Source organism: Rhinoraja longicauda, chromosome 2 (assembly GCF_053455715.1).
Source record: "Rhinoraja longicauda isolate Sanriku21f chromosome 2, sRhiLon1.1, whole genome shotgun sequence".
In the NCBI taxonomy this organism is placed as follows: domain Eukaryota; kingdom Metazoa; phylum Chordata; class Chondrichthyes; order Rajiformes; family Arhynchobatidae; genus Rhinoraja; species Rhinoraja longicauda.
Genome location: NC_135954.1, coordinates 113,454,877 through 113,479,664, shown reverse-complemented (window position 1 = coordinate 113,479,664; position 24,788 = coordinate 113,454,877). Strand labels below are relative to the sequence as shown.

Here is a 24,788-nt window from a genome sequence, read left to right as displayed (position 1 = left end):
ACTAAACAATAGGGGCAATTTACCGAGGGCCAATCTTGCACGTCTTTGGGATGTGGGAGGAAACCGGAACACCCAGGGGAAACCCACGCGGTCACAGGGAGATCGTACAAACTCCACACACACGCACAGAAAGCAGCCGAGGTAGGGATGGAAGCCGGGTCTACGGTGCTGTGAGGCTGAGGCTCTACGCGCTGCGCCACCGTGCCTCCCGGAGCGCTTGAAGAACATCATTCCTTTCTCTTTCGCCACCTTTTGACCTGCCGCCGGTTTGAAACTCCACATCAATAAGGCAACGAGGAAGTGAATGAAGCGTTTGCAATTTATTTGGGGAGGAAAGTCACAGCAATTCAACATGTCGCACAACCCGGAAAGGATCTGGTGCAGGGGGAAGCAGCTGCTGGGTCAGTATTCAGCTAGAGGGCAGCATGAAAGACAAAGAATCGGTGTTAGTGGGCCGAGACATTGGAACCACCCGAGAATACGGCTCAGAACACTTGTAAAATCGTAAGACCATGAGACAAAGGAGCAAGGTTCCGCCATTTGGCCCATCGAGTCCACTCCGCCGTTCCATCATGGCTGATCTATCTTCCCCTCTCACCCCCATTCTCCTGCCTTCTCCCCATAACTTTTGACGTCCTTACTAATCAAGAACCCACCAACTCCGCTTTAAAAATACACCCTGGTGCAGTGGTAGAGTTGCTGCCTTACAACGCTTGCAGCACCGGAGACCTGGGTTCCATCCCGGCTATGGGTGGTGAGCTAGTATCACAGATGGATGACTTGCAGAGCAGTGGTCTGCTCTGATACACAGAAAGTGAGCTACCGGAAGCTGCAGAACCCAAGGGTAGACAGTGGGGGAGACACTACAAACCTTTCAAAAAATCCCTCCCTTACATCACAGTTAGTGACTACCACAGATGCACCATGGACAGATGCACACTGTCTGGTTGCATCACCGCCTGGGTTTGGGAACAGCTCTGCCCACCACAGCAAGAAATCGTAGAGAGTTGTAGATGTAGCTCAGTCCATCACACAGACCAGACTCCCCCACTATCGATTCCACCTACACTTTACACTGCCTCAGAAAAGCAGTCAACAGAATCAAAGACTTGTCCCACCCTGGTCATTCCTGCACCCTGCTCTCGTCAAGCAGAAGCTTGAAGCGCGCAACTCCAGACCCAGGAACAGCTTCTTCCCCTCTGTTATCAGGCTTCTGAACAGTCCTTCCATAAGCTAGGGTACTGTCCGATTCGCCTCCACCCCATTGCGGGCATTGGACCTTGTCTCTGGAACCGATGCTCTACAATGCTGAGCACTATATTCTGCACTCTGTGTCTTCCCCTCTGCTCTACCTGTTGTACTTGAGCTTGACTTGATTGTATTGAATAGCATGCAAAACAAAGCTTTTTACTGTAGCCAAGTACACATAACAATAATAAACCTATACTACTACTCAGAACTCATCCGCAGATCACAGCAGAAGTGTATAAAACTAGGTGCTTTTTTTGGAGAGGAAGATTTTGAAAGTGAAGGGGCAAGAGATTCACAGGGGATCCGAGGAGGAACCTTTTCACCCAGATAGACTGGAACGCACAGCCTGCCAACCAGTGCCGTCGCCAGGACTACGGGCCATTAAGGCCAAGATAAGGCACTTCATCTGAGAACTTTGAAGGTACAAGATGGCGCTGTGGACATGTGGCGACGTGTGTTGACTTGTGTACTGCTGGAGCACACAATGGTCCATTGTTGGCTGGGGAATATGTGCAAAGGAGAGGGAGACATGGATGCGAACAGTGGACAAGAAGTGTGGGGGATGGGGAGAGAGGGGAGGGGAGGGAGGGTAAAACTGGTCGGGAGTACGACAAAGGGTCCCAGCTCAAATTGTCACCAATCCACGTCCTTCAAAGATGCTGAAACAAGGAACAGTAGATCCTGGCTTACAAAAAGACACAAAGTGCTGGAGTAACTCAGGTCAGACGGCATTTGTGGAGGACATGGATAGGTCACATTTCAGGTCAGGACCCTTCATCTGACTTCTCTGCTCCGTGGCCCGCTGAAATAATCCAGCACTTAGTCTTGTCTTCCTCCACTGACGCTGCCTGAGTTGCTCCAGCACTCTGTTTCTATACCTCTTCATATTGGGAGTGGTTCAGGATAGGATTAGTGTACGCATGGGTGCACTGTGGTCGGCACGGACTCAGTGGGCCGAACGGCCTGGTTTCCCGCAAAGTGTGGGACAGGTTTAGTTTAGTTTGGTGTCACGTGTACCGAGGGACAGTGAAAAGATTTTTACGTCAGTACCTTGGCACGCGTGACAATAAACTAACTTCCCTTTACAATCAGCAACTCTTCAAACATGTGTCACACCTTCCTTCCATTCTTATCTTTGGCCTTTATTCCAACCAGCTGCCTCCCTCACTTGTGTCGACCTATTACCTCCCACACAGGTCCTGCCTTCCCTCATTTTTCAGCTTTCCTCACCCCCTACAATCAGAACAGCAGGTGGAGTCGCTGCCTCACAGCGCCAGAGACCCGGGTTCCATCCTGACCACGGGTGCTGTCTGTACAGAGTTTATACGTTACGCCCGTGACCGCGTGGGTTTTCTCCGGATGCTTCAGTTCCCTTCCACATGCCAAAGACGTGCGAGTTTGTAGGTTAATTGGCCTCTGTAAATTGCCCCTAGTGTGTAGTTTAGTTTAGAGATGCAGCATGGAAACAGGCCCCTCGGCCCACGCCGATCAATGATCACCCGTACACTAGTTCTATCCTACACACGAGGGGCAATTTATAGAAGCCAATTAACCTACAAACCCGCACATCTTTGGGATGTGGGAGGAAAGCGGAGCACTGGGCGAAAACCCACAGGAAGAATGTGCAAACTCCGCACAGACAGCTCTGTAAATTCCCCCCCTCCTGTAGGGAGTGGATGAGAAAGTGGGATAACATAGAACTAGTGTGAAAGGGTGATCGATGGTCAGCGTGGACTCGGTGGGCTGAAGGGCTGTATCCGTGCTGTATCTTTCAATCAATCAAACGGCCTCAAGAAGGGTCTCGACCTGAATCGTCCTTAGATTTGAGATATGGTGCAAAAAACAGGCCCTTAGGCCCATCGAGTCCACGTCAACCAGCTATGACTCGTACACTAGCACTATCCTACACACCAGGGACAGTTTAAACTTATACCAAGCCAATTAACCCACAAACCTGTACGTCTTTGGAGTGTGGGAGGAAACCGGTGCACCTGGAGAAAACCCACACGGTCAGGGAAGAACGTACAAAAAACCCCGTACAGACGGCACCCGTAGTCAGGATCAAACCCGGGTCTCTGGCGATGTAAGGCAGCAACTCTACCGCTGCACCACTGTGCCGCCCTGTGCTTTTTCTCCAGGGATGCTGCCTGACCTGCTGAGTTACCCCAGCACTTTGTGTCTAATTCTAAACTAAACAGACTCTTCTGAAGAACCAGGATCACTTATCATGTGGGTCAGTGGTCACCTACTGACCACCCTGCCCATTCTCCTGACCCCTCTAACTGTGTGAATCATTGAATGGTGCCAGAACAACAACCTTGCTCTCCACATCAGCAAGACTGGGGAGATAGACACAAAGTGCTGGAGTAACTCAGCGGGTCAGGCAGCATTTATGGATAGGTGATGTTTCAGGTTGGGACCCTTCTTCAGACTGATGAAGGGTCCCGATCTGAAATATCACCAATGCTATTTTTCCCCCAGAGATGCTGCCTGAACCGCTGATTTACTCCGGCGCTTACTCCAGCACTAAATCAAACCAAATCACACTAAACCTCCTGAAGAAGGGTCCTGACCCGAAACGTCACCCATCCATTTTCTCTGGAGATGCTGCCTGGCCCCCTGAGTTACTCCAGCATTTTGTGTCTATCCAAACTAAACCACACTAAGCCTTCTGAAGAACGTCACCCATCCTTTTTCTCCGGAGATGCTGTCTGACCCGCTGAGTTACTCCTTGTGTCTATCTTCAGTAGATACCAGCATCTGCAGTTCCTATCTACACGCAAGCTAAACTGCAGGTGATTGGAAGGTAGGGATTGATTTAGCAGAGCTTGAGGGAGGAGATGTAGAAGCAGGAGAAGGCTGGGAAGACGGGCTCGTTGAAGGTGGTCTTGAAGGTGTGGAGGTGCTTGAGGGAGTGGTTGACCTGGTAGAAGGAGACACTGCCCATGTCAAAGTCCAGTTCCACCTGGAACCTGTTGTAGGTGGGGTCGCTGATGATGTCGGTGTGGGCTCCGCAGTGGCTGGCAGTCAGCGTGCCGTGGCTGAAGTGGATGCACCAGGCCTTGTCGCTGTTGGCCAGGTCTGAGGTGAGGCCTTCGCGGGCAATGCTGCCATAGGCCACGCCGATGCCCCAGGCGATCCCCTCCGCCTCCACCACCCAGGTGTGGTAGCCCGACGAGAAGCTCTGGCAGCACAGGATCTGGCGGTGGGTGCGGAAGCGCTCGGGGTTGGACGGGTACGGCTGCAGGTCGTAGCCGAAGCTCAGGGTGCGGGCATCCTCCGACACCGTCAGGAACCAGTAGGCCGTCTTGGGGTCCAAGGTCAGCCGAGCCCACTCGCCTGCAGAGAGGGAGAGAGAGAGAGTGTCATCCGCCGTGACCTACTGACCACACCAGCCTTGCTCCAGTCCAGCAAGATTCCTGGACGATGTGGAGAGGACGTTTCCATTGGTGGCGCAGCGGTAGAGTTGCTGCCTCGCAGCGCCAGAGACCCAAGTTCCATCCTGACTACAGACGTGGTCTGACAACACGGAGTTTGCACGTTCTCCCCGTGACCACGTGCGTTTTCTCCGGGTGCTCCGGCTTCCTCCCACATCCCAAAGACGTGCAGGTTTGTAGGTTAATTGGCTTCAGTAAAATTGCAGATTGTGTAGGATAACGCTAGTGTACAGGATGATCGCTGGTCGGCATGGACTCGGTGGGCCAAAGGGCCTGTCTCCATACTGTACCTCTAAAGTCTTGAAGTCTAGTGGGAGATTTTAGGACCAGAGGACAAAGCCTCAGAATTAAAGGACGTTCCTTTGGAAAGAAAATGTGGAGGGATTTCTTTAGCCAGAGGGTGGTGAATCTGTGGAATTCTTTGCCACACACGGCTGTGGACAGCTTCTTGATTAGTACGGGCGTCAAGGGTTATGGGGAGAAGGCAGGAAAATGGGGTTGAGAGAGAAAGATAGATCAGCCATGATTGAATGGTGTAGACTTGATGGGCTGGATGGCCTAATTCTGCTCCTATGAATTACGAAGTTATGAACTAGTCCAACACTTGGAGATCAGGATCATCTGAGAGTCAAGAGCGGTTGACACCGCCGGGTCTATCACGGGTACTGACCTCCCCCCCAGCCTCAAACCTGTCTTCATCGACGGAACGGTAGTGGAGAGAGTCATGAGGCCATAGGAAATAGTAGAAATAGGCCATTCGGTCCATCAAGTCCACTCCGCCATTCAATCGTGGCTGATCTATCTCGCCTTCCTAACCCCATTCCCCTGCCTACTCCCCATAACCTCTGACAGCTGTACTAATCAAGAATCTATCTATCTCTGCCTTAAAAATATCCACTGACCTGGCCTCCACTGCCTTCTGTGGCAAAGAATTCCACAGATTCACCACCCTCTGACTAAGGTATCACAAAATGCTGGAGTAACTCAGCGGGTCAGGCAGCATCTTGGAGAGAAGGAATGGGTGACGTTTCGGGTCGAGACCCTTCTTTAGTTCTGACTAAAGTAATTTCTCCTCATCTCCTTCCTAAAGGAACTTCCTTTAATTCTGAGGCTATGACCTCTAGTCCTAGACTCTCCCACTAGTGGAAACATCCTCCCCACATCCAATAATTTCATGGTAGACACAAAGTGCTGGAGTAACTCAGCGGGTCAGGCAGCATCTCTGGAGAACGTGGATAGGTGATGTTTCATGAACATTTAAAGACACTGACAGGTACATGGATAGGCACGGTTTAGAGAGATTTGGACCAATCGCAGGCAGGTGGGACTAGTGTAGATGGACCATCTTGGTTGACAGGGATGAGTTGGGCCGAAGGGTCTGTTTCCATGCTCTCGGCCTCCCTGAATCTATGGTATGCAGTTCTGGTCTCCCCATTACAGGAAGGAGGTGGCGGCGTTGGAGGAGGTTCACCAGAGGGGACCCGACCCGAAACATCACCTATCCATGTTCTCCAGAGATGCTGCCTGACCCGCTGAGTTACTCCAGCACTCTGTGTCTTTTTTGTGAACATGCATCTGCATCAGTTCCTTGTGCATACATCTTAATGGCACCTTTCCTGTTCCAGCCTGCATGGCCAATCTCAGATTAAAATCCTGCTAGTAATATAGAGTCATACAGCACGGAGGCAGGTCCTTCAGCCCAACTCACCCACGCTGACCAAGATGCTCCATCTATGCTGGTCCCACTTGCCTGCGTTTGGCCCATATCCTTCTCATACGTTTCCAACCATGTACCTGCCTGGGCCACCTCCTCTGGCAGCTTGTTCCATACACCCACCATTTCCTGTGTGGAAACAGTTGCCCCTCGAGTTCCTTTAGTTTTTAGTATTAGAGATACAGCACGGAAACAGGCCCTCCAGCTCACCGAGTCTGCGCCGACCAGCGATCCCCGCACACACTAGCACTATCCTATGCACACTAGGGACAATTTACAGAAGCCAATTAAACTTCAAACACGCACGTCTTTGGAGTGTGGGAGGAAACTGCAGCACCCGGAGGAAACCCATGCGGTCACAGGGAGAACGTACAAACTCCATACAGACAAGAACCCATAGTCAGGATGGAACCCAGGTGTCTGGCGCTGTAAGGCAGCTACTCTACCCACTGTGCCAGCGTGCCGCCTTATTAAATCTTGCCCCTCACACCTTAAACCTATGCCCTCTGGTCCCTTGATTCCCCCACCCGTGGTAAAAGACTGCGTTCACCCCATCTGCTTCCCTCCTCCTGAGGGTCTCTGTAACTCACCGACAATGCTGGTTATAGCGGAGTGATAGAGCATGGAGTTCTGCACCCTCTCCTTGGTGTAGTCAGATATCAGGCTCATGTTCAGCGTGTCCTTGTGCAGACTTGGAATCTTCTGCTTTTGTACGTCCGACGCCCTGAAACGGAAGAGAAACATTCCTGTGGCACTGACTCATAAGCTTCATAAGTGATAGGAGCTGAAGTAGGCCATTCGGCCCATCAAGGGCGGTCACGGTGGCGCAGCGGTAGAGTTGCTGCCCGACAGCGCTTGCAGCGCCGGAGACCCGGGTTCCATCCCGACTACGGGTGCTGTCTGTACGGAGTTTGTACGTTCTCCCCTGACCTGCGTGGGTTTTCTCCGAGATCTTTGGTTTCCTCCCACACTCCAAAGACGTGCAGGTTTGTAGGTTAATTGGCTTGGTGTATGTGTAAAATTGTCCCTAGTGTGTGTAGGATAGTGTTAATGTGTGGGAATTGCTGGTCGGTGCAGACTTGGTGGGCTGAAGGGCCTATTTCTTAAACTAAAGTCCACTCCGCGCTGTATCTCTAAACTAAAGACCACTACACCATTCAATCATGGCTGATCTATCTCCCCCTCTCGAACCCATTCTCCTGCCCTTTACCCATAACCCCTGACACCCGCACTAATCAAGAATATCAATCTCCGGCTTAAAAATATCCAATGACTTGGCCTTCACAGCCATTCACCTCAACTCCTCTCATAGTTCATGTCATAAGAGTTGAATTAGGCCATTCAGCCCATCGAGTCTACTCTGCCGTCTATCTGTCCCTCTCAGCCCCATTTTGCTGCCTTCTCCCCATAACCTTTGACATCCTTACTACTTAAGAACCTATTAATCTTCGCTTTAAATGACTTGGTCTCCACCGTCGTCTGTGACAATGAATTCCACAGATTCACCACCCTCTGACTGAAGAAATTCCTCTGCATCTTTCTAAAGGTGCGTCCTTTTATACTGAGACTATGCCCTCTGGTCCTAGACTCTCCCACTAGTGGAAACATCCTCTCCACATCCACTCTATCCAGGCCTTTCACTATTCCGTACGTTTCAATGAGGTCCCCCCTCATCCTTCTAAACTCCAGCGAGTACAGGCCCAGTGCCAACAAACGCTCACCGTGTGTCAACCCACTCATTCCTGGGATCATTCTCGTAAACTCAGCCTGATGAAGCATCTTGTGCAGTGTTATTCCACCCCCTCCCCTCCCTCAGGGGCACTTCAGGGGGGCAGTAATCAGGACAGGGAGCTCACAAGCCCGTCTCAAATAGGAGGTCTTAGGAATTAGGGTTGCATTGTGGCACAGAAGTAGAGTTGCTGCCTCACAGCGCAGGAGACCCAGAGACCAGTTCTATGTTATCCCACTTTCCCATCCACCCGAAACACAAGGAGCAATTGAGTTCATTTTGTTTAGAGATACAGAATGGGACCAGGCCCTTTGGCGCTACACTAGCTCCATCCTACACACACTGGGGACAATTTGTAGAGGCCGACTAACCTGCAAAGCCCAACGTGTTTGGAACGTGGGCGGAAATCGGAGCAAACACACACGGTCACAGGGAGAACGTGCAAACTCCACACAGACAGCACGCGCTGTTGTGATCGAAGGTAAATCTAAGCTAATACTAAGCCTGCACGGTGGTGCAGCGGTAGAGTTGCCGCCTTACAGCGAATGCAACGCCGGAGACCCGGGTTCCATCCTGACTACGGGTGCTGTCTGTACGGAGTTTATACGTTCTGCCCGTGACTTGCGTGGGTTTTCTCCGAGATCTTCGGTTTCCTCCCACAATCCAAAGACGTGCAGGTTTGTAAAAATTGTCCCTCGTCGGTATAGGATGGTGTTAATGTATAGGATGGGATCGCTGGTCGGCGCGGACCCGGTGGGCTGAAAGGGGTATATTCCTAAAGGGGTATATCCCTGCGCTGTATCCCTAAGCTAAACTAAACTAAACCTGTGCCTTTTTGATGAACTTGGGCCATCTCTAGGTCACGGGTATTATTTGTTGCCAAATTTGTTCTCAAGTTGGAAAACACACAAAACTCATACAACTGGATACAGTAACCACCCCTCTACAGTAACACAAAACATTTATCTGTTGCCTTCCGCTGCCCAGCTACAATGATACAGAAGCAGGGCTTTCCCTCGCTGATGCTGTGTTCGATGGCCTTGAAGTACCAGCCACATTGTTTAACAGAGTATCCTTGAACAAATATGCAGATGGTTCTGCTAAACGCTACTGTTGCATACTTAAGAAACCTTATCCATGAAAATCCAAAACCAATCGTATCAATGGGGAAAGAGGTCAGATGTTAGAGAGTTTCAGACTTGCAATAACAAACATTTTACCTAAAGAGCTTTCAAAATAAAAATAAAAATTTAAATATCATATCATATCATATATATACAGCCGGAAACAGGCCTTTTCGGCCCTCCAAGTCCGTGCCGCCCAGCGATCCCCGTACATTAACACTATCCTACACCCACTAGGGACAATTTTTACATTTACCCAGCCAATTAACCTACATACCTGTACGTCTTTGGAGTGTGGGAGGAAACCGAAGATTTCGGAGAAAACCCACGCAGGTCACGGGGAGTTATGCCCCCACCCGACACACTCCTCTGCACCCCACCTGGACTCACAACCATGTCTCCCCTAGGGGTGCCAACTATCTCACGTCCAAATAAGGGACAAGGTGATGTCACAAATGCCTCTTGCCCTCAACTTTCCCACCTCAAAAACCTCTTGCCCTCAACATATCAAAAATATTTTCTCTCCTCTCAAAATGTTATCATCGAAAGTAATACAATGTGGAAACAGGCCCTTCAGCACAACCTGCCCATGCCAACCAATATGCCCCAGCTATACTCGTCTCACCTGCCTGCGTTTGGCCCATTTCCCTCTAAACCTGTAGGAAAGAACGGCAGATGTTGGTTTAAATCGAAGAGAGACACAAAATGCTGGAGCAACTCAGCGGGACAGGCAGCGTCTCAGGAGAGAAGGAATGGGAGACATTTCGGGAGGAAGGGTATCGACCCGAAACATCACCCATTCCTTCTCTCCAGAGATACTGCCTGTCCCGCTGAGTTACTCCAGCACTTTGTGTCCCTCTAAACCTGTTCTATCCATGTACCCGCCTTAATTGTTTCTTAAATGTTGTGATAGTACCTGCCTCAACTACTCGTTCCAGACGCCCATCACCCTTTGAGTAAAAAAAAAATTGCCCCCTCAGGTTCCTATTCAATCTTTCACCATAAGCCGACTCTGGGCAAAAGACTCTGTGCATCTACCCGATCTATTCCTCTCATGATCCTATATATAAGATCACCCGACATCCTCCTGTGCTCCACGGAATAAAGTCCCTGCCTACTCAACCTCTCCCTACAGCTCAGGGCCACAGGTCCTGGAAACAAGCTCGTAAATCTTTGCACTCTTTCCAGTTTAACAACATACGACTGTATCTTACGTAATCTTCTGGCCGTAACGGACTTACTTTGAAAGGAGCTCTTTCATGGCCTGGGTGGGAGAAAGGCAGAGAGAGGTGATTAGATCACGGTTTTAAATGATTACACCCGGTAAACCAACACCACAGAATCTGCCCAATGGGAGAACAGAAGGCGCCGGAAACGTAGCGGAGGAGGTTTGAGTCGTGGAGCTGTGCAGCACGGACACAGGCCCTTCGGCCCAGGCGGGCCAAGTTGGCATTCTGGGCTGGTCCCATTCGCCTGCATTTGGCCCGCATCCCTCCGATCCCCGAAATCTGCCCAAATGTGTCCTTTGAAAGTCGCGATTGTATCCGTTTCCACAGCTATGGTAGCGCAGCGGTAGAGTTACTGCCTTACAGTGTATAGTTCGATCCTAACTACGGGTGCTGTCTGTACAGAGTTTGCACGTGGTCCCTGTAACAGTGTGTGTTTTCTCCAGGTGCTCCGGTTTCCTCCCACACTCCAAAGACGTGTAGGTTTGTAGGTTAATTGGCTTCTGTGTTGGAGACCCTTGGACTATCTTTAATTGGATTTTACCATGCACGGAAAGTCATCCCTTTATCCTGTATCTGTACACTGTGGATGGCTCAATTGTGCACAGTCTTTCTGCTGACTGGTTAGCACGCAACAAAAAAAGCTGTTCTTTAGTCGGAGGGTGGTAAACTGTGCATCTTTAGTCAGACGGTGGGGAACTGTGGAATTCATCGCCACAGAAGGCTGTGGAGGCCAAGTCAGTGAATATTTTAATAGCAGAGATAGATTTTTGATTACTACGGGTATCAGGGGAGAAGGCAGGAGAACGTGGTTGAGAGGGAGAGATAGATCAGCCATGATTGAATGGCGGAGTAGGCTAGAAGGGGCCGAATGGCCTGATTCAGCTCCTCTGACATGAACCTATTAGAGGGTTTGAGGTGTACGGCTGTGGAGGCCAGGTAATTGGGTATTTTTAAGGTGGAGGTTTGACAACTTATGAACGTACCGTCCCGATCGGTTTCTTATGCGCATGCATGCTGGCCAACACGTGTGCGCGGTTGATTGGAAACACCATCCAACCAGAGGGCGGTGAAGCAGGACTTGGGGCAGTCACGGTGGCGCAGCGGTAGAGTTGCTGCCTTACAGCGCTTGCAGCGCCGGAGACCCGGGTTCCATCCCGACTACGGGTACTGTCTGTACGGAGTTTGTACGTTCTCCCCGTGACCCGCATGGGTTTTCGCCGAGATCTTCGGGTTTCTTCCCACACACCAAAGACGTACAGGTATGTAAGTTAATTGGCTTGGTGTATGTGTAAATTGTCCCTAGTATGTGCAGGATAGTGTTAATGTGTGGGGATCGCTGGTCGGCGCAGACCCAGTGGGCCGAAAGGCTTGTTTCCATGCTGTATCTCCAAACTAAACTAAACTAAAGACTTGCCTGGATCTTGGCCAGGACACAGTTTGAAAGGCTACAGCCATTTATTGTAAGTTATGATGATGGTTTAAGTTTGAAGTTAATTAGTGAACTACTATTACATTACTTACACCATTGTGGTTATTGTTCTGGGCAATACAGAACAGGACATGAACCTTTCACTGCACCTCAGAGGGTGGTGAATCTATGGAATTCATTGCCACAGGAGGCTGTGGAGGCCAAGTCAATGGATATTTTTAAGGCAGAGATGCAGTGCCCTCCACAATGTTTGGGACAAAGACCCAGCATTTATTTATTTGCCTCTGTACTCCACAATTTGAGATTTGTAATAGAAAAGTCACGTGTGGTTAAAGCTCACATTGTCAGATTTTATTAAAGGGCATTTTTATACATTTTGGTTTCACCATGTAGAAATTACAGCTGTGTTTCTACATCGCTCTCCCCATTTCAGGGCACCATAATGTTTGGGACACATGGCTTCACGGGTGTTTGTAATTGCTCAGGTGTGTTTAATTTAATGTCCCAAACATTATGGAGGGCACTGTAGATAGATTCTTGGTTAGTATGGATGTCAGAGGTAGTCACAGAATGCTGGAATAACTCAGTGGGACAGGCAGCATCTCTGGATAGAGGGAATGGATGACGTTTCTGGTTGAGACCCTTCGTCAGACTCTGAAGAAGGGTCTCGACCCGAAACGTCACCCATTCATAGAGTCATAGTCATAGAGTGATACCATGTGGAAACAGGCCCTTTGGCCCAGCTTGCCCACATGGGCCAACGATGTCCCAGCTACCCTAGTCCCACTTGCCTGCGCTTGGTCCATAACCCTCCAAACCTGTCCTATCCATGTACCTGTCCAACTGTTTCTTAAACGATGGGATAGTCCCAGCCTCAACTACCTCCTCTGGCAGCTTGTTCCATACACTCACCACCCTCTGTGTGAAAAAGTTACCCCTCGGATTCCTATTCAATCTTTTCCCCTTCACCTTGAACCTATGTCCTCTGGTCCTCGATTCCCCAGCTCTGGGCAAGAGACTCTGTGTATCTACCCGATCTATTCCTTCTCTCCAGAGATGCTGCCTGTCCCGCTGAGTTACTCCAGCATTTTGTGTCTATCTTGGGTGTAAACCAGCATCTTCCTACACAGGGCGTTATGGGCAGGAGAATGGGGTTGAGAGGGAGAGATAGATCAGCCATGATTGAATGGCGGAGTGGACCTGATGGGCCGAATGGCCTAATTCTGCTCCACTCACTAATAATAATAATAATAATCATAATTTTATTTACATAGCACTTTTCATGCAATTGAATGCAGCCACAAAGTGCTTTCCACAAAAACAAAAATACAATTTAAAGCAGTAAAGACATAAGCTGTTAATAGTATACAAGGCACAGATTTATATAAAATAAAAATATAAAATGTAAAATTGAGAGGGTAAAAAGACAAACGAAGTAAAATCAGTTAAAAGCTTGATTAAAAAGATATGTTTTTAACTGACATTTAAAAATGTGAAACTTCTAATGAAGGCGCAGATGAACTGAAGCAGAGTTAAGATTAGTTTAGTTTAGAGATACAGCGCGGAAACAGGCCCTTCAGCCCACCGGATCCGCGCCGACCAGCGATCCCCGCACATTAACACTATCCTACACCCACTAGGGACAATTTACATTATATACCAAGCCAATTAACCTACAAACCTGTACGTCTTTGGAGTGTGGGAGGAAACCGAAGATCTCGGAGAAAACCCACGCAGGTCACGGGGAGAACGTACAAACTCCGTACAGACAGCACCCGTAGCCGGGATGGAACCCGGGTCTTCAGCGCTGCATTCGCTGTAACGCGGCAACTCTACCGCTGCGCCACCGTGCCCGCGTGTGGCACAGTGTGTGATCAGTGTGGTGAGTGGCGTGTGAGGGTGTGGCGAGAGGTGGGAGATACCTGGATGAAGGCGAGGGGGTCCTCTTGGGTCAGGCGCTGGGACTGCTCGTCGATCTGCTGGATGTGGTCCATGGTGCGGTTGAGCATGTGCGAAGAGCGGGAGCTGTGGGCCAGCAGGCGCTGACCTTCCTCGTCCACCATGCTGAGCACCTCCGCCTCCCCCTCCTGCAGGCTCTCCCGCCACTCCGAGAACTTCTTTGATAGGTTCCCCTTCAGCCGGCCCATCTGTATCTGCAACCCACAATCCACAAACCATGGCCCTCGTCCGTTAACCTGGTCAGCCATGGGGCGGGGGGGGGGAAGGGGAGGAGAGGGGGAGGGGAGACACCCCCACCGCCATGGGTGGAGGGCTGCAGAGGGATCTTTCTTTGGAGGCCCTTTCTTTGAGGGACTTTTTCCAAGAGGGGCCATTTTCTGCAGGGGGGGGTGTTCATGGGGGCAGGAGGATGGGGAGGGGAGACTCGGTGGGCCGAAGGGCCTGTTTCCACGCTGTATGTCCAAGGAAGGAGTTGAGGAACGACATTCTTGCTATTGAAGGAGTGCAGTGTGGGTTCACCAGGTTAATTCCCAGGATGGCGGGACTGTCACATGATGAAAGAATGGAGCGACTGGGCTTGTATACACTGGAATTTAGGATGAGAGTGGATCCTAGAGAAACATATAAAATTATTAAGGGATTGGACACGCTGGATGCAGGAAACACGTTCCCAATGTTGGGGGAGTCCAGAACCATGGGCCACAGTTTAAGAATAAGGGGTCAGCCATTTAGAACTGAGATGAGGAAAAACTTTTTCACCCAGAGAGCTGTGAATATGTGGAATTCTCTGCCACAGAAGGCAGAGGAGCATTCACTGGATGCATTCAAAAGAGAGTTAGATAGAGCTCTTAGGGCTAGCGGAATCAAGGGATATGGGGAGAAGGCAGGCACGGGTTACTGATTGTGGATGATCGGCCAGGATCACAATGAATGGCGGTGCTGGCTCGAAGGGCCAAATGGCCTCCTCCTGCACCTTTTGTCTATGTATCTGTATATCTAAGTAAAGCTTTATAATGAGTGGGGAAGAGTTTAAAGGAGAAGTGCAGGGCGTTTTATTAAACGTAGAGGACACCAGGTGCCTGGAGTGTGCTGCTTGGGGTGGTGGTGGAGGCAGATTTGGAGGCAGTGGCGTTTAAGAGGCTTTGACGATAGGCACATGGATATGCAGGGAATGGAGGGATGTGGATCACATGCAGGCAGAGGAGATTAGTTTAACTTGGCATCATGTTCAGCACAGATATTGTGGGCCAAAGGGCCTGTTCCTGTGCTGTACTATGTTCTATATTCTAAGATGGCAGTCTGGAGATCAGGAAACGAGAGAGAGTAAGAGAGTCAAGCGTGTTTAATTGTTGCATGTTGTGACAATGGAGCCATGAAATGCTTACTTGCAGCAGCATAACACTCCTGGAAACACAATTTGCACAGATAATGGATGATACACACAGTGTGATAGTTCTGTATCCACATGGATGCAACAGGAGTAAAGCAGCCATTGTGTGGGACTTTTATTTATACTGAAACCACTCCACCTTTCCTTGATCAGCGTTACTTTTTGCGGGCAGTCACAAAATGCTGGAGTAACTCAGCGGGTCAGGCAGCATCTCGGGAAAGAAGGAATGGGCGACGTTTCGGGTCGAGACCCTTCTTCAGACTGATGTCAGGGGAGGGGACGGGACAAAGATAGGATGTAGTCGGAGACAGGAAGACTGGTGGGAGAACTGGGAAGGGGGAGGGGATAGAGAGGGAAGCAGGGACTATCTGAAGTTAGAGAAGTCAATGTTCATACCGCTGGGGTGTAAACTGCCCAAGCAAAATAGGAGGTGCTGTTCCTTCAATTTGCGCCGGGCCTCACTCTGACAATGGAGGAGGCCCTGGACAGAAAGGTCAGACTGGGAATGGGAGGGGGAGTTGAAGTGCTGAGCCACCGGGAGATCAGGTTGGTTGAGACGGACTGAGCGAAGGTGTTGAGCGAAACGATCGCCGAGCCTGCGTTTGGTCTCGCCAATGTAGAGAAGTTGACACCTGGAGCAGCGGATGCAGTGGATGATGTTGGAGGAGGTGCAGGTGAACCTCTGCCTCACCTGGAAATCTTTCATTCATTTGTTCTATATTTCTCTATATTAACATCTATATCTCTCGTTTCCCTTTCCCCCGACTCTCAGTCTGAAGAAGGGTCTCAGCCCGAAACGTCACCCATTCCTTCTCACCGGAGATGTTGCCTGTCCCGCCGAGTTACTCCAGCACTTTATGTCCGTCTTCATCTTTAATGACAATAGAGTCTGAGGAAGGGTCTTGGCTCGAAACATCACCTCTCAACATTCTCCAAAGATGCTGCCTGACCCGCAGAGTTACTCCAGCACTTTGTGTTGAATACAAGATTGCAGCCCCTGCAATCTCTGTGCCTCCTTTCCTGCAACTCCACCCTTGTCCGTCGATCAGAGGGAACTCGTGTTGGTCCCACGCCCCACACCTGCCTTTCTGCTAGACATGAACACAAGAACATGGGAGCGGGAGTAGGCCACTTGCACCCACACCTTCATGCCTCACTTACCTTTATCTCATTCTCTGTCTTCTTCAGGTCCTGGTATTTGAAGTGACAATTCTGTTGAGTTTGGAACAGAGTCTTCACACGGGTGAGCAACTTGGTCTGGGGAGAGGGCACATTTGGACTCTTTAGACTTTACAGCGCGGAAATAGGTCCTTCGGCCCACCATGCCGACCAGTGAAAACCCCGTACACGAACACCATCCTACTCACTGGAGGCAATTTTACAATTTTCGAAGCAGCCATTTAACCTGCAAACCCGCACGTCTTTGGAGCGTGGGAGGAAACCGGAGCAACCGGAGAAAACTCACGCAGGCCACGGGAAGAGCGTACAAACTCCATACAGACAGCACCGCTAGATGCAGGAAACATGTTCCCAATGTTGGGGGAGTTCAGAATCAGGGACCACAGACTAAGAATAAAGGGGAGGCCATTTAAAACTGAGGTGAGAAAAAAAATTTTCACCCAGCGAGTTGTGAATGTGTGGAATTCTCTGCCACAGAGGGCAGTGGAGGCCAAGTCACTGGATGAATTTAAAAGAGAGTTAGATAGAGCTCTAGGGGCTAGTGGAATCAAGGGATATGGGGAGAAGGCAGGCACGGGTTACTGATTGTGGATGATCAGCCATGATCACAATGAATGGCGGTGCTGGCTCGAAGGGCCAAATGACCTCCTCCTGCACCTATTTTCCATGTTTCTAAGGTCAGGATGGAACACGGGTCTCTGGCGCTGTAAGGCAGCAACTCTACCGCTGCACCACCATGCCGCCCAAACCATAGGATAAGTGTGGAAAGGTTTAGATGTTACTTTGGCATTGGGCTTGGTTTTCATGGTTGAGCACTTATCCTGGTGTTAGAGCACAAGTACATTAACAGTAATTTTAAGCAAGTTGTTATTTTTCCCCCTTTTAGTAGAAACCAGGGTACCAGGAAACCACTGTCGGTAGGTACCACTGCACCCCACAAGCCTTGCCGTTTCAGAGATGCTCTGACCCAGTCGTCTGGCCAATTTGGCCCTTGTCAAAGTCGCTCAGGTCTTTACTCTTGCCCATTTCTCCTGCATCCAACACATCAACTTCAAGAACTGACTGTTCACTTGCTGCCTAATATATCCCACCCCTTGACAGGTGCCATTGTAACAAGATAATCAATGTTATTCACTTCGCCTGTCAGTGGTCATAATGTTTTGGCTGATCAGTGTAGATAAACAACTTTTCAGGTTGGCACTCTGCCATCAATGGTGCTGAGGTGTAAATGGTTGAGAGTTTGAAGTTCATTGGCGTTAATATTACCAACAATCTGTCGTGAACCAACCACATTGATTGATGCCACAGCGTCATAGATCATAAGTGCTAGGAACAGAATTAGGTCGTTCAGCTCATCAAGTCCACTCCGCCATTCAATCATGACTGATCTATTTCTCCCTCCCAACCCCATTCTCCTGCCTTCTCTCCATAACCCCTGACACCTGTACTAATCAAGAATCTATCTATCTCTGCCTTAAAAATATCCACCAACTTGGCCTCCACAGCCTTCTGTGGCCAAGAATTCCACAGATTCATCACCCTTTGATTGAAGAAATCTCTCATCTCCTTCCTAAAAGGACGTCCTTTAATTCTAAAGACACATCCGTTTATTGTTGTGTAGGAAAGAACTGCAGATGCTGGTTTACACCGAAGATAGACACAAAATGCTGGAGTAACTCAGCGTGACAGGCAGCATCTCTGGATAGAAGGAATGGGTGATGTTTCGGGTCGAGACCATTCTTCAGAAATTGTCACGTGTACTGAGGTACAGTGAAAAGCTTTTTGTTGCGTGCTATCCAGTCAAAGGAAAGGCTGTGCATGAATGCAATCAAGCAGTCCACAGAACACAGCTAAAGGATAAAGTGCACAACATTTAGTGCAAAGATATAACACTGAGGTGCAATAAGGTCTGAGTAAAGATAGTTCAAAGGTTGTTGAGTCAAGATAGTTCAAAGGTTGTTGACTAAAGATAGTTCAAAGGTTGTTTAGTTTAGTTTAGTTTAGAGATACAGCGCGGAAACAGGCCCTTTCAGCCCACCGGGTCCGCGCTGTCCAGTGTTCCCAGCACACTAACACTATCCTACACCCACTAGGGACAATTTTTACATTTACCAAGCCAATTAACCTACAAACCTGTACGTCTTTGGAGTGTGGGAGGAAACCGAAGATCTCGGAGAAAACCCACGCAGGTCACGGGGAGAACGTACAAACTCCGTACAGGCAGCACCCGTAGTCGGAATGGAACCCGGGTCTCCGGTGCTGCATTCGCTGTTAGGCAGCAGCTCTACCGCTGCGCCACCGTGACCGCCCTATTTGTTGAGTAAAGATAGTTCTACGGTTGTTGAGTAAAGACAGTTCAAAGGTCTGCAATGAGGCAGGTGGGAGGTCAGGACCGCTCTCTGGTTGGTGAGACAACCGTTCAGTTGCCGGACAACAGCTGAGAAGACATTGCTCCTGAATCTGGAGGTGTGTGTTTTGCCCGTCTTCCTGAGGACACTGAGGAAATTTGGCACATCCCCAATAACTGACAAACTTCTACAGATGCACCGTAGAAATTCTACAGATGCTTTCTTCTGTTATTTCTCAACTGAAATGTGGAAAAGCTCAGGGTCCTGATAACATATATATCATATATATATACAGCCGGAAACAGGCCTTTTCGGCCCTCCAAGTCCGTGCCGCCCAGCGATCCCCGTACATTAACACTATCCTACACCCACTAGGGACAATTTTTACATTTACCCAGCCAATTAACCTACATACCTGTACGTCTTTGGAGTGTGGGAGGAAACCGAAGATTTCGGAGAAAACCCACGCAGGTCACGGGGAGAACGTACAAACTCCTTACAGTGCAGCACCCGTAGTCAGGATCGAACCTGAGTCTCCGGCGCTGCATTCGCTGTAAAGCAGCAACTCTACCGCTGCGCTACCGTGCCGTACCGTGCCGCTACCGTACATCCCCCCAGAATTCCTGAAACACTGCGGTCCTAAATGCCTGGCCTGGCTCCAATGAGTTTTACTCCTCTTGCCTCATTGGTCAGTCCATTCCGAAGATCTGGCGGAAAGCCACCGTCATTGAACTACTAAAACCAAACAAGCCTGCGGACGACCCAAGGAACTATCGGCCCATCTCACTCCTCTGTGTCCCGTACAAGCTCCTGGAACGGCTTCTCCTGGCCCGGCTCCATCCAATCGTTGACCCTCAACTACCCGCTGAACAAGCCGGATTTCAGCGTGGACACTGCGCCACCCACCAAATAGTCAAGCTGACCAATGACATCGAAGACAGTTTGGAAAAGGGTGACAAGGCGGGCATCACCCTGGTGCACCTCACTGCCGCTTATGATACAGTGTGGCACCAGGGCCTGATCTTGAAGCTCCTCCGAACCATCCCTGACCGTCATTTAGTGCGGTTCCTTGCCAACCGCAGTTTTGTACTCAAGACCAGCGACGGACAATCTAGCCGACTGCGACACCTAAGAAACGGAGTCCCCCAAGGCTCGGTACTGGCCCCCATGCTCTTCAATCTCTATATCAGCGATCTGCCACGCACGACCTCGCGCCAGTATGGATACGCAGATGCTTGGCCCTACTGCACCCGGACAAGAGCTGGTCAAATGTTGAGGATGTGCTCTTGGCGGATATGGAACTTGTCGCGGGCTACCTTAAGACCTGGAGACTCAAACTGAGTATGGCAAAAACCACCACAACGGCCTTTCACCTGAACAACAAGGAAGCTCAACGCCAGCTAACCGTCACCCTCAGTGGGTCACCCCTACCCTACAACCCATTTCCGAAAACCTCGGGGTGAAACTAGATCGGCAGCTGACCTACAAGCAACACCTTGAAGCTCTCTTTGCTAAAGTCTCGGCACGGAACAACCTCCTGCGTTGCTTGGCCGGATCGTCATGGGGCGCCAGGACATCTACTCTTGGAACCAGTGCTCTTGCACTCGTGTACAGCGCCGCTGAGTACGCTGCCCCAGCATGGTGCCGCAGCGCTCATACTAGCAAGCTAGACGCCACCCTCAACGACACCATGCGGATCATCATCGGCTGCCTACGCCCTACTCCCACGGATCTCCTGCCGGTGCTCGCAGGTATCGCACCCGCCAAGCTTCGCAGAGAGTTCTTCACTCATAGGCTGATGTGCAAGGCCCCATCGGACACCAAACATCCTTTGCACCACCTCGCCCAGGATTCACAGCAACTGGGACCTCAACGCCTGTCATCTCGTCACCCTTTCTCCCGTCACGCAGCGACCCTCTGTGTATCTGGTTTCAACATACTAGGAGCATGGAGAACCAGCTGGGAACAGACATCGCCACCTCCTCAATTCACTGTCGCACCGAACACCACAGCCCCACCCCGCTCGGACACGCCCCGCAAAGAGTGGGTCGCCCTGAACCGGCTCCACACAGGGGTCGGCCGGTTAATGCCAACATGCATCGTTGGGGGTTGCGACCATCAGCAGCCTGCGTGTGTGGAGCAGACCAGCAAACAGTGCAGCGCGGCATGTCCGACTGCACTGTCCTCCGTCCCCCTGGTGGAGGGGTAGACCTCACGGCCCTCGACAACAGCACATTGCACTGGCTACAGCGCCTGGAGGGCGGCACATAACCTCTGCTGCCTCAAACGCAAGAAGAAGAAGACCGTAGAAAGCATACCGTCGCGTTGCATCACGGCTTGGTTTGGGAACAGCTCTGCCCACGACCGCAAGACAATGCGGAGACTTGTGGATGTAGCCCAGTCCATCACACAGACCAGACTCCCCACCATTGACTCCATCTACAATTCACTCTGCCTCGGGAAATCAACCAACATAATCAAAGACGTCCCATTCCCTTTTCTCCCCTCTCCTGGAGCACAGAGAGGATACAGAAGCCCAAAACTATTCTGCCTAGGAAAAAAACTGCAGATGCTGGTTAAAATCGAAGGTAGACACAAAATGCTGGAGTAACTCAGCGGGTCAGGCAGCATCTCAGGAGAGAAGGAATGGGTGACGTTTCGGGTCGAGATGCTGCCTGACCCGCTGAGTTACTCCAGCATTTTGTGTCTACCTTCGATTTTAACCGGCATCTGCAGTTGATTTCCTATCCCTTTACATACTGGCAACTGTACCACAACTCTACACACATGTGTTGCTTTCTATACACACAATATACCTGTCACCCTGCACATCTGTCCTCTACACCCCCACGCTCCTCTAAACCCCATGCACCCCTCTGTCTCTCTCCCTGCACCCCTCTATATCCCTGTGCCCCTCTACACATCTGCACCTGTGTTTACTGCGCTTGTCTACACCTCTGTACACTAAACCCCTCTGTCCCTCTACCCCATCTCTCTATCCCCCTCTCCCTGAACCCCTCTCCCCCCGCGCCCCTCTATATCCCCCTCTCTACCCCGCGCCCCTCTATATCCCCTCTCTACCCCGCGCCCCTCTATATCCCCCTCTCTACCCCGCGCCCCTCTATATCCCCTCTCTACCCCGCGCCCCTCTATATCCCCCTCTCTACCCCGCGCCCCTCTATATCCCCTCTCTACCCCGCGCCCCTCTATATCCCCCTCTCTACCCCGCGCCCCTCTATATCCCCTCTCTACCCTGTGCCCCTCTATATCCCCCTCTCCCTAAACCCCTCTACCCGCACCCCTCTATATCCCCCTCTCCCCCCTCTCCCTGAACCCCTCTCTCCCCTCTCCCTGAAACTTTCTGCAGGTGCACTCCTCTGTACCTCTGCGCCCCTCCATCACTGCCTCCTCGTCCCCAACGCCCCTCTGCACCCCTCTCTCTCTGACCCCCTTCTATGTCCCCCTCTCCCCTGGTCGGCCTGCGCCCCTCTGTCCCTGCCCCCCCCCTCTCACACACCCCTCTCTCTCTCCCCTCTCTCTCCACCCTCACTCTACCATCCTCTCTACCCCCTGTCTCTCCCCCCTCTCTCTATCTCTCTCTATTCTACCTCCCCTCTCTCTCTGCCTCTCCCGCCTCTCTCTCTCCCCCCCTCTCTCTCTACCTCCCCACCCTCTCCCCCTTCTCTCTCCCCCTCTCTACCCCCTTTATCTCTCTACCCCTCACACTCTCTACCCCCTTCTCTCTCTCTCTACCACTCTCTCTACCCCTCTCTCTATCCCTCTCTCCCCCTCTCACTCTCTCTCACTCTCCCCTCTCTCATCCTCTCACCCCCCCTCACTCTCCCCCTCTCTCACTCCCCCTCTCTCTCCCCCCCCCCCCTCCCCTCCCTCTCTCTCCCCCCCTCTCTCCCGTGTACCTTGAGTGAGTCGCGGGCGCTGTCCAGAGTGGTGGCGGTGTGTTCTTGGTGATTGCCACTGGCCATACAGGGTGCACACACACACTCTCCATCCTGTTCACAGAACAGTTCGAGGGGCTGCCCGTGTTGGGGGCACAGCCGATCGGCCCGTCCGCCGGCTGCTACTGCTGCCGCCACTGCTGCCGTGTGCGGGACGGTGGCGGTGACGGTGGCGGCGGGGCCGCTGCAGGCGGGACAGTCCAGGCTGCCGCCCAGCGCTGTGTCCGAGTAGCGGGCACAGTCTGAGCATAGGCGGTGTCCGCAGGGCAGGCGCCGGGCACTGGCGGCCAGGCCGGGGGAACGGCACACGGCGCAGTCCGACGCTGGCACCGGGGTGTCCATGGGGGCGGCTGCGGGCCAGACCGCTCCCGGCGGCGGCAACAGCAGAGTGACCGCGGACAGCGGGGAGCCGGGGAGGGAGGGAGGGAGGGAGAGAGAGAGAGGGAGGGAGGGAGAGAGAGAGAGGGAGAGAGGGAGGGAGAGAGAGAGAGCCCGGCCTGGCGAGGGTTAACCCTTCCCCAGCACCACACACACACACACGCCCTTCGGCCCGGCCTGGCTCTGCTAGCCCAATGGCCAACGCACCCAATGGCCTAAACTCACCGCTCCTCACACACGCCCTTCGGCCCGGCCTAGCCCTGCTAGCCCAATGGCCAACTCACGCGATGGCCAAAACTGACTGCTCCTCACACAAGCCCTTTGGCCTGGCCCCACACTGCTAGCTCAATGGCCAAAACTGACTGCTCCTCACACACGCCCTTCGGCCTGGCCCCGATCTGCTAGTCCAATGGCCAACTCACCCAATGGTTAAAACTGACCGCTCCTCACAGAAGCCCTTCGGCCTGGCCCTGCCTTGCTAGCCCAATGGCCTAAACTGACCGCTCCTCACACACGCCCTTCGGCCCGGCCTGGCCTTGCTAGCCCAATGGCCTAAACTGACCGCTCCTCACACACGCCCATCGGCCCGGCCCCGCCCTGCTAGCCCAATGGCCAAAACTGGCCGCTCCTCACACACGCCCAGCATCCCTGCATCCACCGCTCACCTCTCCACACCCCAACTGTAGCAACAGCCCCTCGCTCGGCCAGCTCACAACCCAATGGATGTCACATAGAATGAATGGCACAGGGGACTCGATGGGCCGAATGGTCTACGTCCCTCCCAGAACTTATGATGAAGGGTCAACACCCAAATGCCAACCATTCCTCCTCTCCACAGATGCTGCCCGACCCGCTGAGTTACTCCAGCACTTTGTGTCCATCTACTTATGTATCCACACTGGATACAAATTCTCCAATTTGAACTGACACCCTCTCTCCCTTCTCTCCCCCCCCCCCTTCCCTCCCCCCCCCTTCCCTCTGCCCCATCCCATTTCTCCCTCTCTCCCCATCACTCCTCCTCCCCCTCCCCCCCCTCATTCCACCTACACACGGAATCAAGGGACATGGGGAAAAAGTACGAACGGGGTACTGTTTCTGGATTATCATCCATGATCATATTGAATGGCAGTGCTGGCTCGAAGGGCCAAATGGCCTCTTCATCTGGCTTCACAATTCGCTCCTCTTCTCACCTTGTTTGACACCCTCTTGTCTCCTTTGCACCTCCAGCCTTTGTCACCTGCTCCACCCATCTGCCATTCAACCCCGCCCTCACCTGTATCCACCCATCACTCACCAGGCTTTGACCCACCCCCCCACCTCTCTTGCCAGCTTTCCCCCCTTATTAAAATCAGTCTGAAGAAGGGTCGACCCGAAATGTTGTCTGTCCATTTCCCTCCACAGTTGCTGCCCGACCCGCTGAGTTCCTCCAGCGGTTTGTGTTTGCCTCCATTCACAGCGGTGTTCACACAAACATGCTTCACACTCATGTGCCCCCCTGCAGTGACATGTGGGGTTGCCAACTGTTTTGTTAGTGTGTTTCCTTTCTGTAACCTGCAACATTACAGCTACACAACTAATTAACAGAGGCTTTTCACTCGAGTCTTGGGTTCAGCCATTTTAATTCAGGATCCCCTTGGCTACTGCCTCATGGGTAATATATCCCCG

General features: G+C 51.6%; 1 protein-coding gene across 1 annotated transcript; it reads right to left on the bottom strand.

The window, feature by feature from the left end:
- Nucleotides 1-4,069: 4,069 nt before the first annotated feature.
- Nucleotides 4,070-23,087, bottom strand: LOC144610888 (E3 ubiquitin-protein ligase TRIM7-like). Its single transcript, XM_078429869.1, has 6 exons — nt 22,707-23,087; nt 16,424-16,519; nt 13,836-14,066; nt 10,497-10,519; nt 6,993-7,126; nt 4,070-4,590 (listed from the first exon to the last, which is right to left on the bottom strand). The coding sequence occupies exons 1-6, from the start codon at nt 23,085-23,087 to the stop codon at nt 4,070-4,072; spliced, it is 1,386 nt and encodes a 461-aa protein (XP_078285995.1).
- Between the last annotated feature and the right edge of the window lie 1,701 nt (nt 23,088-24,788).

What these genes read in the sequence shown, in the direction of transcription:
- LOC144610888 (XM_078429869.1), bottom strand. Translation starts at nt 23,087, where the DNA reads ATGGACACCCCGGTGCCAGCGTCGGACTGCGCCGTGTGCCGTTCCCCC. An exon ending in GCGCCCGCGACTCACTCAAG is followed by an intron (nt 16,520 to 22,706) that starts GTACACGGGAGA and finishes CCCTCTCCCCAG; the next exon opens with ACCAAGTTGCTCACCCGTGT. An exon ending in CGCTATAACCAGCATTGTCG is followed by an intron (nt 4,591 to 6,992) that starts GTGAGTTACAGA and finishes CCCTCTCTGCAG; the next exon opens with GCGAGTGGGCTCGGCTGACC.